At 35.7% G+C, this 18,409-nt stretch overlaps 1 protein-coding gene across 1 annotated transcript; it reads right to left on the bottom strand.

The window, feature by feature from the left end:
* Positions 1–312: 312 nt before the first annotated feature.
* ppp4r1l (protein phosphatase 4, regulatory subunit 1-like) lies at positions 313–17,932 on the bottom strand. Its single transcript, XM_081380327.1, has 20 exons — positions 17,643–17,932; positions 16,794–16,838; positions 15,569–15,698; positions 14,720–14,826; positions 14,488–14,630; positions 13,942–14,088; positions 13,583–13,690; positions 12,365–12,430; positions 12,037–12,195; positions 11,641–11,765; positions 9,098–9,546; positions 8,791–9,008; positions 7,830–7,916; positions 7,400–7,585; positions 6,944–7,105; positions 6,381–6,481; positions 6,175–6,295; positions 4,300–4,434; positions 3,742–3,883; positions 313–2,882 (listed from the first exon to the last, which is right to left on the bottom strand). Exons 1-20 carry the CDS (start codon positions 17,647–17,649, stop codon positions 2,737–2,739), a joined length of 2,784 nt encoding a protein of 927 aa, XP_081236453.1. The 5' UTR covers positions 17,650–17,932; the 3' UTR covers positions 313–2,736.
* Positions 17,933–18,409: the final 477 nt, after the last annotated feature.

Below are 18,409 nucleotides of genomic sequence, written 5' to 3'. Positions count from 1 at the left end.
CCAGAAGGATAAACGAGACTGACTAATTAGCCTTAACTATGTGTACACAATATAAAAATACTATTATAATATAATCATACTAATCTGTGTATTACGCAAAAGTCCAGCAGGGGTAGAGTTATGTTATGATTTTTTTGCTCTATTAAATGTATAAAACAATATTAAATGTAATTTAATTATAAGACTTTTGTAATTGCATTGTTGACTTGTGCACGCAGGCTCCTTATTGTGAAAAGTGCTTACGAATCAATCGACTTGGAGAGTTTTAACTGAAACGTCTTCAAAATAAAGGGCACAACTGAGAAATTATTTCAAATTTATATTATTTTAATTAACCAATACTAAAAATAACAATACATAAACTGTTTTTAAAAGAGATGCACAGAAAAATTACAAATGTTGTAACCTGAAAGGTTAGGATATAAAATCTTTGAACATGATACATTGAGAAGTATACAATGGGGGGGGAGATCAAATCAAATATTGTATATTAATATTGTAACAATATGAGAAAACTAGTGGATCAGTACATATGCAGTATGCAGACATATGAAGTGGTTTCGTTGACATATCAGTGATGTCAGTGCCTCAGTAAATCAAACAGGAGAATTTATTGGGGAAAATATAACAATCTAACAAAATAGAAATCTATTAACATGGTGCATATGAAAAAAAGAAACAAACAAACAAAGAGGACACACAGATGCATGCACACAAACACACAAGGGAACACAAGGAAAACAACTTCGCCCATTATACAATTCCAAACCAAGTATCGCCACAGAAAAAAAAAAAAAAGAAAGACTGGCCTTGAATCCTGTAGATATCGTCAATAAAATCATATCAATTTAATCACAGGCTGTATTTCTGAACTAGACTAAACCTTTTTTTTTTTTTTTTTTTTTTACAATTCCATATACACAGTCCATAAACATATTCCATATACACATCTGTGAGAATAAATGCACTGGATCCGAGCACCACTTGTTTGGTCAAGAAAGTTGCCTTATTAAAAAAATCAGAACCACTGATACGTCATGATTCATCCAGTCCAGCAGATTTATTATTATTTATATATTAAAAAAGGGCCTGCAATTTACTTTCCATTGAACCCTTAAAGATTAGTAAAGTGCTCTTGGCAAAGTTTGCCCTTACGTGCTGATATGGGTCCGGTCCCCCAATTTAAATACATAAACCATTAAAACGATAGCGATAACCGATCAGCAGCCAGAAGCAAGTACGCCCATGCCAAGAGCAGCACAACCATGAAACGGATGGTCCGTCATATCAACTTCAAGCACGTAGTTTACTTTGACGCAAATTTGGGAATTGTCAGAGGAATTGTGGAGTGCTTTGATTAACTCGTGCAAATGCGACTAAACAGTGTGCTTGCTTCATTGTTTTCCACAGACAACCAAGCAGCGCCCTCTGCAGGTCAGCTCATAATTAACCAATAACGATCACTGACGTCTTACTATAATTCTAAAGACTGGGCATGTCTAACAATTTTGCTTGTACAGTGTCTAAATGTCATCTAGTGGCTGTAAAGGTTGCTTGGAAAGCATTGGTTTACTCCTGACACCCCTCTAAAATACTGGCCCCTTTCATTTATAAAACGGCGAGGTATAAAACCGCTCTTCACCAATCAGGGAAGACAAATAGGTTACATACAACTGGATCTCACTCAAAACACACAGAAAAACGTGTACATTAAAATATCAGTACTGAAAGACAAAAGCAAATTCTTGTGAGCTACAAAAGGGTCGAGCAAAAAGAGGGAGGTTTTCGTCTCCCGAGCTGCAATAACTCGAGACGACGCTTGTTTGCTGTTTCTAATCGCTGTTTCCCACAATGATGCAGGTGCATTCTGAGGGTCAGGTAAACAGGTGGTTGGTAAATGCAGCACAGTTTCACTTAGCCTCAGCTCGATACCATTTTGCGGCATTGCAGCTTTAAAAACATCTGAATATCAGGTCTCCCTGAGTTAGTAGCACTTCACTGTCAGTCTGCTTATGTCTTCTTAGTCCTTTTTGTATTAAGAAATCCACAAGAAAAGGAAATGGAGAAAAAAAAAAAAGAAGTCTTACAAATGTACAGTTAGCTTTGGAGGGGCAGCTGGTAGCATCTGAACGGTTTTGAGAGGAAACGACACGGTCCGCCTTTAAGATGCGTCTTGTGTCTCCAAATACTTTCTGCTGCCACAAAGGTGCAAAAGAAATCTTGCACCATTCAGAGAGGTGAGATGGTTGTTCGGTGTTTGAAGGTGTGTGTGTGTGTGTGTGTGTGTGTGTGTGTGCTGGAGGAAGGGGCTTAAAGTGAGGTTGTGTAAGTGAGAGATTGCGTGGGCCTCGTATGAAAAGTTTTGCATTCATTTTTAATTGCTTGTCAAGGCAATCTCCCAATTTAACCATCTAAATGGCAAAAACCACTGTGGAAAATATTTTTGCACGGCTGTATTAGTTGTATTACCATAAATATGCATATTTTAAGTATCCAATTTAGCTACACATAAGTTGATTTATGTATAAATGAGGCCCATTTTGTGTATAAATCAGAAAATGCGTAATATATGCATATACTGTCATATGTGGAGCATTTTAGGAGGGGATAAGGATACACTGTGTGTGTGTGTGAAGGTCTTGGTCAGTAGTTCCTATTTGTAAACACTTGTCTGCAAATCCGTTTAGTGTTGTTCCTGCTGGTGCTTGTTCACATGTGCGGATTGAGCTAAAGGTGCTAAATGAGCGCTGCCGTGTCCATGACGTTCCTGTTGGTATCCAGTGTGGCAAAGAACCGCACGTCCCTGTCCTTGTCCATCCTCAGTTCGGACAGAGCCTCTTCCAGCTCATCCGAATAAGCGCTGCCTGGGTCCTTGAAGTATGCTGAGATCAGAGCACACACATAGATGGTGATCAGAACTGATGCCTAAACTGTAGCCGGGTTTCCATTACAGATTTGCGCAATTTTGTGTAGGAGACGTAGGCATGTTATTCAAGCTTTAATGGCAATGAAAGCCCCTTATACTTGGGAGCGGCCACATATGAGGCATTTCTCCCTCCTATCTGCTTCGAGGTCATGATAAATTATGGCATTTCTTTGTGGTTTAGAACCTAGTATTCCCATAATTCTTTTGTCTTTTATGAGTTTAATAAAGAACTCTGTTTCGTCTTCTGTCCAAACATAGCGCACCATCGAAACTGACGTGTTTCCATTGGCCATATTTTCAATTCGCAATTTGATGGGTAATGGAAACGCAGCTTGTAACACTTACACTAAACAGTTACTTAGCAAAATATTTTATCTTTTGTGCTAATAATAGGTCACTTTTATTTAGGTCACAGTTTATTAGTTAAATGGTCATTAGCCTATAAGGTTCAAATAAATTAAAAATATAAAACAAAATAAAAACAAAACCAAATAAAATAAAATACAGTGAAATAAAATAAAATAAAGTCAATGGATTTTACATCAATGCCTGGAAAAAGTACACTTGACATCTTGTACTTTGGACATTATCATTCTAGAAAGCATTTCATTGGACAAAAATAAGTAGTATACACTTCATACAGGATATTACTCGTTAATATTTTTGTTCTATTTTCCAGGCAGACAAAAGAGAGTAACTTTGAATTTAATTGTAACCCTTGGAGGGCCTAATAAAGGAGACATAAGTCTATTTAAACATCCTGTGATGCACGCATCTTCTAACTTGTCTGTAAATTGTGTGTGTTTGTGTCTTACGTTTTTCTAACACGCTCTGCCGTAATGCCTTGGCCACCAGCACGCGTACATTGGGCACAGGATCTGATGAGAGGCTGAGCAGACTGGGAAGAAGGTGCTGTGCAAACTGGTCCATGGGCATGCAGTCCTCCTCCACTATTGCCTGAATGGAAACAAAGGAAATGTCTCAATCGCTCTCCCACATTGTTAGAGGATTTTTCCTGATGCATATTATATATCTAAAAAAGGGAGCAGGTTTTATATAAATAAATAAATAAATGAATAAATAAATAAAAATGTCATTAGCTTCGTTCTGATTGGTTGACTAACACTTAATTGCACACTAGTCTATTATTGTGGTATCTTGATTTCAAATGAATTCATCCCACAATGTCATGAAATAACTTATTCTATGCAAAATATTTACTGAAAGTTGAAATTAACAGCAGCAATAATATCATATGACAATCAAAAGAAGTTAAGAAATATTGCAGGACCACCTGATTTTATATAAAGATGGTGGGACTGTAAATCCTTTGGGTAATTCTGCATGAAACTACAATTTGATGTCAAATTTACCTGGCAAATGAATGCAAATGCCTGACGTCCGACCCATTTGGGACAGTGGCAGAATCTCATAATGAGCTCATTAATGTAATTCAGACCCAGGTCATGAGCTTCACAGGAATACAACTTCTGCAGGATCACCACCACCTAAACACATTCACAAGACAAATCTTAAAAAAAATACTAGAATAGGTTTTCATGCTTGAAATGTAAAACAACAACAACAAAAAACATTATTTTTTACATATTTGAGATTGTTGCAGCACCTCTCTTCCCAGTCTGTCAGTAATGCTCTGTTTAGTTCCAGTTTCTATGAAGCCCCTCCTTCTGAAAAGCACTGTGCTCTAATTGGTCGCTGGACCAGTGGGTTGTGATTGGTCAACCACTTCGCACTTGTTTCGGAAATGTCACTGCCTTTACCATAACAGCAAGTTTATACTACTATCGCAACTCAACCAGGCCTGCGCGTGCCTTGGGTGGGAATTATTTAAATGAGGGATATTGTGATGTGTACATTCCCAGAAGGAAACTCAAGACCTAGGGGTGGGAATCTCTAGGCACCTCACGATTCGATTCGATTACGATTCAGAGGGTAACGATTATCGATTATTTTTTACTTGCGTGGTACTTTTAAAGCAAAGTATTTATGATGACACATAACGAACTTACTTCCATCTTCCTATATTAACTTTATTAATAAAACAAATGGAAGTGATTTGAACATTGCAAAGAACCAACAGGAAAATAAATGTGTGCCTGTACTAGCAGCATACTTGTAGTAAATTAATATAAACTTCAGCATATTCTGAATCTCTAGCATTTAATAATAGACTTAACCAACATCCTCTTATTTCCAATGAGCAATATAATCCTTCAGACAAAAAAACATTTTGCTGTAGCAAAATCGCAAACAGTTTTTGTTCAGAAATATAGAATTATTTACCAGCAGCTCTCATATAATGCTTGTGGACTTACGCATATTCTGCATAATTAATAACATACAAAGCCTCTCTTATTCACAACTAAATAATAGAGTTATGACTTGAAATGTTTACTGTATACCACAATCAAAAACAGCTTATACAAAAAAAAGTGAATGAACATCTGCAGAGAGCACAGTCAAAATGAAACTTTTTGTGACTGGCATTGCACATATTGCAGGGCAGTACAATGTACGTATAACAGATCGGTTTACAGTATATTGATGTGAAAACTAAATAGGCTGCTGAAAGCAGCTCTCATACAAAAAATACTAAATAGGTAACAATGAAATTGCCAATTTTCCATACGCTAGCTTTTAACGAAGAGGGTGCCGTTCGAATTTGGCGCTCAGCCATCATGCGTCTGTTAAGTGCGCGAGTCTGTTATGTTCCGCCTTTTGCGTTCCGTCAATATTACGTTATTAGAAAAAAAATAATAATAATTTAGAGAATCGATTTTTTGACATTTGTGAATCGATTCAGAATCGTCCACGTCCGCATCGCGATGCATCTAAGAATCGATTTTTTTCTCCCACCCCTATCAAGACCACAATCGAGGCGTTTCAGGGAGTTCAGAAACAGTGATATAGAGAATACTGTAACTTCCTTTGGAGTGACTTTGTGCTTTGTAACTTTGCAGACCTTTTTCATGCTGAAACAGCAACATTACACACTAAAGAAAGTTGAAAATGAAAAAAGCATAATAGGTCCTCTTTAAAACATTTTAAGCACTAAGTACATGTACAGATGACCTGAGACTACCAGGTCTAAAAAGCCTATAAGCTGAGGTTTAAAACAGTCCAGTGGAGTTGCTAAAAGCAGAACACAAATTCAAACAATACAGCTAGTGTAAGGCATTGCAATGCTGCACTATTTTTGGAAACAAGCTGAAAGAAACGTGACTCACCAGTTTATAGGAGATCCACCGCACTTCAGACACTTTGTCAGAACAAAGGTTAAGTGCAATTTGTCTGAGGTAGTCATAGATGTCGTTGTGACTGTACAACTCAATGATCAGGATAAGCTGCCTAAATACAGACAGACAAATGCCACAAGAGTGAGATCACAATTGAGAGCTTCAAAAAAGCCTTTGTGTAACAAAGTAGTACGTACTCAGCTAGCTCATAGCGGAATCTCCAATTTCGGCTGTTGTCCGTCACCATGAACTCCTGCAGCTGATACAGATACTCCCGGCGCTTCTCGGCATGAAGAAGCTGCAAAAGAGAAAACAGAGCGATCTGTTGATGCCAGTGTTGTAAGGGGCATTGACTAAAACAAAAACTATTGAATGTTGCTGAAATATAAAGCTGAAATAAAATTAAATATAAATATTGGATGACAAAATGTAAACATAAACAAAGATGAAAAATATTGCCTTGGCAAATAACTAAAATAAAAGTAAAATGAAATAAAAATGAATTAAATCCATATTGAAATAGAAATAGAAATAAAAGCCAATTGAAAATATTACTAAAAACTAACTAAACAATACTAAAATAACTCAACTAAACAAACTCTAACAAAACTTATAACTTAAAACAAATAGAGCTAAAAAAATGGGGGAAGGAAGTTCTCTCAATTTATAATCCTCAAACAAGCATTTTTTTCAGTTTGGACAATCCAAAGCTCTTTGCATAAACCACATTTTCTCAGTTAATGAAATTTCATATTCTCACCTTCAAGAAATCATACAGATGTTTGAGGACTCCTATCCGCACCTCATCAAGATCTTTGAGGAAGCCATTAAATATGGGCACCAGGTCAGCCGCGGTCAGCTGATCCCCCAGAATCACTGCCAACTCGTGGATAGAGAACGCAAGTGTCCGTCGCACCTTCCACTGCAACACATACAAAGTTAATTCATTTGACAGATGCAAAACCGAAACTACTGCGTATATACCTCATACATTACATATTTACAAAACAAAGACAATTATATTCCATCAGAGTATGGTACAGTGAAAATATTGTTTAATTAATATTAAGTAAATATATAGTATATAATATAACATATATATTATTTAGGTTAAGCAACAGTACTATACTAGCATTTAACAATTTGACAGTTTTGTTAAACCTTGATTTTCCAACAAAACCCATGACGAGTAATGCATATAAAGAGGAAGTTTTACCTGTACGTCTGTAGCGAGGGTCTCGTACGTGTCTTTGAGGCAGTGCCAGTTCTGTCTGCCCAGCGTTAGGGCGACACCTGGCAAGCTGAACGCACAGTGTTTGGCGATCTCAGTGTCTACGGTCTGAGCTCGAGCGGGGTCTGTCATGGACAGATACTGATCCAGCAACTGCTGTGGAATTACATTCTGTGACGACAGAAACAATGAGAGTTAGGTCAGTCAGATTGTTATTGTTTATTTACAAAAAGAGTTTCTTTGTACATTCGATGTGCTTTTCATCAATGATTGCAATTTGTACAACTAGCTGAAAATTAAGGCCAATGTAAAGCCATGAGATTTTTATATGGTAAAACATGCAAGTGTTTCCATCAGAGTATGGTACAGTGAAAATATTGCTTAATTAATAATAAGTAAATATATAGTGCATTACCTGGACTTTAGACTTCTCCTCTTCGCATGTTTTAACTTGTGAGTTGGTGTCTTTTTCTTCCTCCACATTTTCTATTAGGTCTGATTCCTTTATGCAAGCACACACACAAATGCATGTATAATGAACTCTCTACTGTAGTCCTTCTAATGACATTTGCATAAACAGATTTACATAAAACTGCAGAAGGGGATTTACCATGCCATGCCAAACAGTGGAAGCAGCATCAAAACCATTTAAAACAACATTATTGTCCTTTAATAATTGTTATGACCTCATATTAATTGATAGATTTGGAATATTGGTATTTTCCTGCCAAAATGTAGATTCATCATTTGAAGGCTTTACTCAGGAAATATTTATATACAATTAATTGAATTAAAATGTATCTATGGACAGTTCTAACAATATTAATAATAATAATTTTTATTCTTCTTATTATGAAATAAAAATTATAATTGTAACTTTTTAAAAATCCATTAAATTTTTAAAGTATGTCAAAATAATTGATTTATTATTAATAATATGACTGTCTGAAGATTAAATATTGGGTAACTTTATTTTAAAGTGTCCTTGTTAATTGTTACATATAGTTACTATAGTAATAACTATAAATTATGCATAATTACATGCAACTAACTCTAAACAAAGCCCTAATCATAGCCGTAAAGTAAATGTAGTTAATAATATTAAGTATAATTTCACTGAAAAAAGAACACGTTACAATAAAGTGTAACATGAATAAAGAAATTACAATAACAAATCTTGTTATTATTATTACAAAATATATAAATTATTATGCCTACATTTTAAAAAATGTAAAGTATTATAACATTAATTGAATGTAATAACACTTTAAATGTAAAAATGTAATAGATCACTTTTTAAGATGTTATAATTGTTAAATGGCTAAAATTTATTTTCTTTTCTTTGACATTTATGAACTATGAAGTTGTCCTCTCACCTCACTGCTATGTTCAGAGTCATCTACCAGCACAGGCGAAGTGGAGGGAGAGTCTGAGATCTGCGTGTCTGTCAGTGAGAGTTCACTCATGGCACTGAGCTCATCAGACGTCGGGGAGCCTGTGGAACCATTACTCTCTGACACAGACTCATCAGCGTCTTCTGTTTGACTCTCTAATTGAGCAGCTTTCAGCGCAGCGGACAACACCTTCACTTGAGCTGCGAGTGGAAAGCAAACGGGGGAATGAATAACTACAATTCCCTACTCGGGAAAAGAGCAAAAGAACATGAGCTCTTTTCACAATCACCTTGAACATCAGGATCATCTAGGTGGGGCTGAAGACAGTCCAACACTTTCTGGATCTGGGAGCTGGTGGCTGGGCCTTGTGTATCTAAACTTGGCAAGTTTTCTTTCCCCCCTCTCATGGTCTCTTCTTTTTCTTTCACCACATCTCTTTTCTCTCCTTGTAGTAGCCGCAGGTCTTGGGTAATGTCAGGTAGTGGGGGTCTCCAGAAGTTGAATGAGTTGAACATTGTGCAGTCGTCCATCTTCTGGTGGGACGAAGGGGTTGAGCTTTCAGGCTGGTTCTGGCTGGTGCTATAAGAGTGGCCTTCTGGAGGACGTGATGGTGGAACCGCTGTGTCTGAGGTGGATTGTAGCTGGTCTGAACGGGGCTGAATGAGACTGTCTGAACAACCATCAATGGAGGCATTACGGATGTTACTCGAATTGCTGGTGGTCACTTCCTGTCTGTGGCTACAAAGACAAGAGGGGTTTATTTAGAATTGTGTTTTGTAAACACATTTCAATATAAAAAAAGTGACTAAGATCTCTACACTACTGTTTAAAAGTTTGAGGTCGGTAAGATGCTTTTTTTTTTTTTTTTTTTTGTCTTTTGTCTTATGCTCATCTAGGCTGCATTTATATGATGAAAAATACAGTAAACTGTAATATTGTGAAATATTATTAAAATTTAAAACAATTTATTTTAAAATGTAATTTATTCCTGTGATGCAAAGCTGAATTTGTCACATGATCCTTCAGAAATGATTCTAATATGCTGATTTGCTGCTGAAGAACCATTTCTGATTTTTACCAATATTTAAACTATCGTGCTGCTTAGTATTTTTGTGGAAACCATGACTGATGATTGGATTTTTTATTTTGTTTGTAACAATGTAAATCTTTACTGTCACTTTTAATTAATTTAATGCAACCTTGCTAAATAAAAGTATAAATTTTTCTTCAAAAATACATCGCACTGACCTTTACCTTTTGAACATTATGTAACTATTTAAAGAAGTAACTAGGAAACAGTCAAATAGGGGTCAGGTTAGGGGTGGGCGATATGGCAAAAATATAATATCACGATTTTTTTCAGGAAAATCACGATTAACGATTTTATCACGATTCTTTTTATGTTGGTTGTACTATTTTGTGATTGAGCATTACAGCCAATCTAATGTCCATATTCTAAAAAAATGCCTTAGGTAACAAAATAAAAAAAAATAAAAAAAATGGTGGACAGGGGCAAAGATAAAAATATTTGTCATTATTTTCTTTATTAAATATTAAGATTAAAGATACACATTACACATAAACAACTTAATATAAAAATTAAATAGGCTAACAGTGCTTTATGTTTTCAGCTACAGTAGGTGTATTTAACAGTAGCATTGCAGAAAGTAAATGAACAAATATGAAAATAAAACAGAACAGACTTCACTATATAAATTATACATTGATACTAAAGCTACTATTAAAGTTATCAGTCAAGAGCAGTGAGTGATTTTCTCTTTGCATTTTGTTGTTTTATTAACATTAAAGTGATAGTTCTCCTAAAAATTCAAATTATCATAATTTACTCTCTCAAGTTGTTTTAAACTCGAATAAGTTTCTTTCTTCTGTTGAAAATAAAAGTTATTTTTGAAGAATGTGGGTAACCAAACAGTTGATGTACCCCAGTGACTTCCATAGTATATTTTTCTCCTATGGAAGTCAATGGGGACCAGCTACTGTTTGGATAGCCACATTCTTCAAAATATGAATATTAGAAAAATATTAGAATATATTAGAAGGAAATTAATACAGGTTTGGAACAACATTAGAGTGCGTAAATGATGAGATATTTTTGGGTGAACTATCCCTTTAAAGACAAGCGGCAGCGTGTCTGTTTACTATTACTACTGTCTCTTTAAGAGTTGCGCGCGACGCGTTTAATATACACGCATTTGACAAGCAGATTTTCTCTCAGTTTTCTCAAGTTTACTTTCAGTTTAGACATAACCGACTTTGTTTATGTAAACCTTTGTGTGTATTTAACAGTATAAGCACAATAAGTGTCGAAAGATAACTTAACTAGTCCAGTATCCAGGCGCTGGTAGACAGGCGTTGTGCATGTGTGTGAGCTTCACATGTAGGCTACGCGCTGAGAAATGCATGCGTTAGAACAGCGCATCAGCACGCTAATTAAATGTTTAACCGACAAGGCATTAAAGCACATGCAAATTATGAACTTTTGTGAACTCCAGTGTCCCGTTCCGCTGTGTTAACATTTTATGTGAATATACGTCGCGTTGTTCAGTATGTTGGGACAGAGGCGCCAGAACAGATAGGCTAATGCACGATTCTACGATATTTCTTCAAAAGCAGATCGTGGAGACATTTTAATCGTCCACGATCAAAAATCGTCATATCGCACACCCCTAGGTCAGGTGAACCAAAAACAAGCCTAATTATACAGACCTTCCAGCAAAGTGGATTGATAATCAACTACAACAACTAGTTAATAACAAACCTATGTAGTTTTCCTACAAACACAACCATAGTGAAGAAAACATGTGCGCTTACCTCTCTGAGGAGATCTTCGGTATCTCGCAGAGGGTTCCATCCTCACAGAAGTGCAATCCTGTGATAGAAGGGTTGGCAAACGTGGAGATGAAACGACCTAGAGACTGGAACGCAGCCTGGCGTACCTGAAAAGGAAAAAAAAAAGAGAGAAGTTCCCTTCCCTTTAAAAACAGATCCATCCATTCTCCATACCTCTTTGTCCAGATCTAATTTCTAAAATGTAATAAAGATCATCTAACATGAGTGGAAAACAGAAAGTCAGAAATCTCACAGGTCCAAAGTCCTACTCCGCATAGCTGCATACTAAACTTCAAATAACCATGTTCACTTTCAGAGAGGACAGAAATTACAGCATGTTAGAACACAGTGTTAGTGTGTGTGTATCTTTGCTCTTACCCAGCGTGACTGATCACTAATGAGGTTGATGAACAAGGGGGACAATTTAGTACGTCGCACTTCTGGAGAAGTGCAATTTGAAACAACCATGAAGCACTCGGCACAGGCTTTCCGAATACCCCACAGACTGTCCGAGCACAGGTCGAAAAACTTCGGCATCTAAAGTCAGAACAAAGAGATAGTGCTGGTTAACACATTTGTCGTGTTAGGCTTTATAAGATTAAGGATATTTTTGGGGTCTAGCACTCAGATATAATTAACATATTCATTTTGGCCCTCTGTGACTGTCATAAATACAAGCACAAAAGGAAAGCTGCAGAGGTCTCACCAGTAGTTTCTCTGTGGCTTCCTGGCCAACAATAGAACAGAACTCGCCGAAGTTTGCTGCACAGACCTGATGGTGAGAAAGAAAAAAAAATACAGGATTTAGACATTTGCAATGAGGTCAAATTCAGTCTTCTGTTATGTTGTAAGCAGAAGCCTGCTGCAACTCAAGCAGCATTGCTTTCTGCCAACCCAGCATGAGTTTCAAAAGTAGATTAACATTTTTCACAACCTTTTCTACACAATATAGGCCTAAGTTTCATAACTGCAGTTATTTGAAAGACAGAAGTCAAAAACACATTCAACATTAAGATGCATTGTTTTAATCAGCTTGTCCAGAGTACAACTTTATTGTGTCAAGGCTCTGTTCATAGAAGCCATTTCTATCCATTGTGTTCTCAGGATTGTTACTTATTTGTCTCATGATACTGATATAATCATGCATGGACTTGGAATTTCCACACTTTTGTAAAAGAGAAATATACTGAAATACACTGCCTTTCAAAAGACTGGGTCAGTAAGACTTCCTTTTTTTTTTTTTTAAGAAATTAACACTTTCGTTCAGCAATGATGCATTAAATTGATAATAAAAATTATTTTTAAAAAGTGTAAAAAAGTCAAAGTGAAAGTAAAAGTAAAAAGTGTTTATTGAGCACCAAATCAGCATATTAGAATGATTTCTGAAGGATCATGTGACACTGAAGACTGGAGTAATGATGCTGAAAACTCAGCTTTTAATTTTAAAATATATTAAAATAGAAAACATAACAATATTTCACAAATTTACTGTACTTTAGATCAAATATATGCAGCCTCAGCGAGCAGAAGAGACTTCTTTCAAGAAAAAAAAATTAAAAACCCTACTGACCACAAACTTTTCAATGATAGTGTATTTTAGGAACAAATTATAAAAAAGTGGCATCTCCAAAAAAATGCTGCAAAAGCGTGATTTTTTTTAACTAAATTTTTAGATACATTTTTGCATTTACTTTTGATCCCAAGGTGATTACTCATATGTGTGACATAAGAAGTTCACAGACACACACACCAACTATAAACCTGTTCCACTAACATTTAACAAATCACAGAATGACAAATACTTACATAGACTTCATTTTGAACTGCATATCTATTGTTTATATTTTGTTCAATTCAACTAAATTATTGCAAAGACAGCTCAAACAGTTCTTCAAAGAATTAAGGAACATTTTGAGAGTATTACCTTGCGGACTTGAAATAGTCTGACGTCACAGCAGAGTTCACAAAAGCGCAGCAATAAAAGGTGTTCCACCGTGTCTTTAGTCAACATGGTTACCAACTTGCACATAATCTGCAACAAAACATTATCCACCATTAAGATCAAAACATGAAAGTTCATCCCAACCCCATAAAACAATTAGCACAGTAACAGTATCATGCAGACAGTATACAGATAGGCATTCCATCACAGATGGAATGAAGTTACGACAGGAAATATTATCTCTTCAGTCCTATAAAAGCTCATGGTTTACATATTTTTATGATGAGTATTATCTGCTGCCAGTAATCAGTGTTGCATTTTCTTTAACACAAAGGACTCACCGCTACAGCCTCGATCTTATAATCGTCGTCACTACTGGGTTCAGTGAGCTCGAGAAGCACAGGGCAGACTTTTCCCTCCATATCTGCCTTACTCATCAGACCCTGTTCAAGTAGCACCAGCAAAGCGGCCTGGCTCGTCTTTCGCACCTAAGGGAAAAGCACAGACAAAACCGACTCAATGGGTTGTCTGAATGACTAATTGATTAGTTAATGTTAAGGAAACCCTGAATAATAAGGCTTTAGGCTTTTTTCCAATACTAATCAGATGCATTCCTTAAAGATATACCGCCAAACACCACCCTTTAATATGAAAATAACAAATATTTAACAAATAAATACTTCACACAATTATCAAAGTCTTCATTAAAAAAAGGGAACCCTACAAATTAAGCATAATACTGGGAACATTGCTTACTAGTCAGTTGTTGTCAGACTAGTCGACCACCTTGACCCACTCCTACTCAAAAGCCATGATGTTTGTAAACCTTACTTCTATTTAGAAGAACAACAACTCAAAGAACAGCCAGTTTTTCGAGTGGAACTTACCTGGTTATTAGGGTCTGTGAGATACCGGACCACAATGGGAACAAGGTACCGTGAGAAGGCTTCTGGGAAATTGGGCCGATTTTCATGGAGGAACATGGCGATGTTTGGCACCTGCTCCATCAATTCTGCTCGCACTGTCGGTTCTGTAACATCACAATATATTTATGATATTACGTACACATTACCAATTACCACACTAGACAAGTCAAATACAGGTAAAATCCATACAAACCTCCATCCTCAGACATCCTGGCAACCGTTTCCATGACGCTGATAAAGTCATTTTCATTATCACTGAACTCCCGGAGCACATCAAGCAATCCACGAGCCACAATTTGCCTGAAAATAAACATCATGCTATCAAGTACACCATAATAGGCCACATGACATGAGCCTTCACAATTTATAAGCACAAAACTATTTAGAAAAAAATGACAGCTCAATTTTTAATCCTAGAATAATATTTATAGCATTTCCAAGTCTAAGCCAAGTTCTTTTACAATGACATGACTTACAAGTATTTCGGGCCCAACGTCATGTCAGGTTCGCTTTAAGCACTTAAAGGGATAGTCCACCCAAAAATATAAATTCTGTCACACATTTTTTTTGCTATTTTCAATTCAAATCATTTATTTGTATAGCGATTTTCACAATACATATTTTTTCAAAGCAGCTTTACAGAAAATGCATGTCTATGTTGCAATTTAGAGTGATCTGTTATCAGAGGTGACTGTGTCAAAGTAATGCCTTTCAGAAATGTACATTTACAAATCACACAGTTAGCTAATTATGTATCAATTTAAGGCAGAAACAATGAGCTCATTAAAGTAATGAACACATGTTTGTAAACAAATGATTAGGATATATAGAAATTTTTATTGTGTATTGAAAATGTTATTTTTCACCATTGCACCAAAGTTGTATTTTTGGTATTAAATCTCACTTAAATTCAAGTGAAAGGTACAAGAGGGACATTTTATACTACTCCTAAATAAACATTCAATATGGCATGACAAGAACCCCCCCCCAAAAAACTGAAATCTATCTCACATATCATGCCTCATAGTTGAAGACATCTCACCTGTTGAAGACGTTTTCACTGAAAGCATATTTCTCCAGCCGACCCAGAGGGGTGAGATTATCCTGGCCTGAATCCAGGAATGCTGTTATCCGAATCCCATCACACTCTGAACCATAGTCATCGAATCCAACTGCAAGACAAGATTCATACAGACAGTTAACGACCAAGTATAATTTAACGTCCATTTTGTTGGTACAGCCTCATGGTGGCATCAAATGTGAGATCTTTTACATTCAAACCAGGAATCCCTTTAAAATATAGAGAGAAATTCAGAGTGACAGCAGATCTAATTAAAAAGGGGAATTTGTTTAATGAGAAATTATTTATTTTACAGCAATAACAGTTAGGGATTTCATTACATGCAGTCTGTTTCTGCCAGCAAAGATCACACAGACTACTAGTATATTTGGTTAATTAAGATTTTTTTGTTTTGCTGTTGACATTTTCATGACAATTAAGCTATTTTTTTAATTAAAATCTGAAGGTTTTATTTGTTTAATTCCTATTACTCTTACTGTGCACTAAATTTTCTGTTCAAATCAGAATTAAGAAAGTACATACATTTTTTATATTTCAGTGCTGTCAAATCGATTAATCGCAATTAATTGCATCTAATATAAAAGTTTGTGTTTATATAATCTAATATATATATATATATATGTGTGTGTGTGTGTTTACATTATACATACACACACACACATATACATATATATATATATATATATATATATATATATATATATATGAAGAGGCTTGGAGGTTTTTGCATCTGAACTCTTCCTATATCACACATATACACACATATACATACACATATATATATATATATATATATATATATATATATATATATACACATACACACACGCAGAGACATGTACACAGACATATATAATGTATAAATATAATAATATATACACAAACATATATTATATAAGAAAATATTGTTAGATGCGATTAATTGATTTGACAGCACTAATATATATGCCGTTATAATACGATTTTGAGGGGGAAATGTGCTTAATTTTAATTGAAAATAACATCATAACTGCAAAATTGTAATGATTCTAAAATGGACTTGATTAAGGGGGAAACAAACTCTTATTTTGGTTGTGGGGTGACACATGACCTAGGCATGTTCTTGAGAGGTTTTCTAAGATTCACCCAGCCACACTGATAGAGAGATGCTGATCTGTAAAGTTGCGGACGAGTTCTGTATACTCACAGTCATCCAAATCATCATGACCGTCTTCAAAATATAAAGACAGACCTGTGGAAACACAAACAACAATATGTTTAAAGACTGACAAGTGTACAGTAGATAAACTGACAGTTTCTAGCCATGCTACTGTTACACATGAAGTCGGGCTGTGCCTCACAACCTAGTCAGCCATCTAACTAGACTCGCATTTTGGGGCTTTTCAGTCCAGAAACGCACCCATAATACCCCCAAAAAGCTGTTTAGGTAGACAGCTCACTAGGTTTTGACACACAGCCTAGGCATTTATCGTAGTGTTAGCTTATCTCACTAAAATATCAACTCAGGTGACTACAACAAAATACCCGTTTACCAGGAGACTATGTCTGTCAAACACTTTTTATACTGTAGTCTGCAATAAAATACAAACATGTCTTATGTTATGACACATTATTAATGCATTTCGAAAGGTGACCAGCTAACAAAACGTGTTATCCGGGAAACGACCCCGGTCAGGTTGGCTAACAAACTGACAGTCAAGCTCCTGTCAACTCAGCTATGTTATCTTCACACTTATTTACTTAAAAGTACAGTATATTTTCCATCATCATGTATTTAATACAACATATATTGTCTTGTTGGCCAAAAGTTCTTAATCACAGTACTTTTATAATATCCCAGTATGTCCTGCTAGCTCCACAACTCGCAACTAGTGTTAATCCACTTAAAATTTCACCAGGCTCATGGCCTTTGTTCTAAAATACACTAGAAATGTTCAAAAGGCATTACGAGTCATTACAGTCAACAGTGATAACAGGGCCGATTCTCTTTAAACCGCCCCATAAAGCTTTAAATAAATGTACTAAAGCACGTTACCTGCCATCTTGATTTACAGCGGGGCTGTCACTCCACTTCCTCAAAAGATTTCCTGCTCTTATTTCAATCCCGGCATTTATATGAAGATCAAATACTTAAAAAACAGGGATAAACTCATCGAAACAAAACTCTTTTACGCGCGAAAATATCGTAAATATTTGTATCGCTCAACCGAACGCTCGATGAGAAAAAAAATAAGACAATGTCGATCACGTGACTAGTCTAGCGACGTCCGATTCGTCAATGAACTGTTCAGATGAGTCGGATCTTTTGATTGAATCCGTTGTACCGGTTCACAAAACCGGACTGGTTCGTTTATAAACCTTGAATCAGGATTACAACATCATTTTCAACAAAATTATTCTCAATGGCAATTCTCGTTTGGCACCCAGTTTTTTATTCAAATGATCATGAAAGCAGTACAAGCATTACTATGACGTATATAATTAATTTAAATGTATATTTACATTTTATTTAATATTACATATGTTATTAAGATTCACCCAGCCACATTGATGGAGGTATTAATCTGTACATTTGCTGAAGTGTTAACGCACAGTCATCCAAATAATCATGAACTTGGGTAGCCTACATGAAATAATGCTAAATTAAAACTGATATTAAAACACAATAGAACATGTAAAAGCAGCCATATATACCTTTATATGGCCAATAGGGCTTTATTTAAGCGTTTTTTTTTTATTATTTAAGCGTGTAATATATGTTTTTCCACGCTATGACGTAATTACGTTGCAAAAACAGTTTTT

Source organism: Scardinius erythrophthalmus (genome assembly GCF_964197995.2).
Source record: "Scardinius erythrophthalmus genome assembly, chromosome: 12".
NCBI lineage: Eukaryota > Metazoa > Chordata > Actinopteri > Cypriniformes > Leuciscidae > Scardinius > Scardinius erythrophthalmus.
This window is presented reverse-complemented; position numbering and strand designations above follow the sequence as displayed.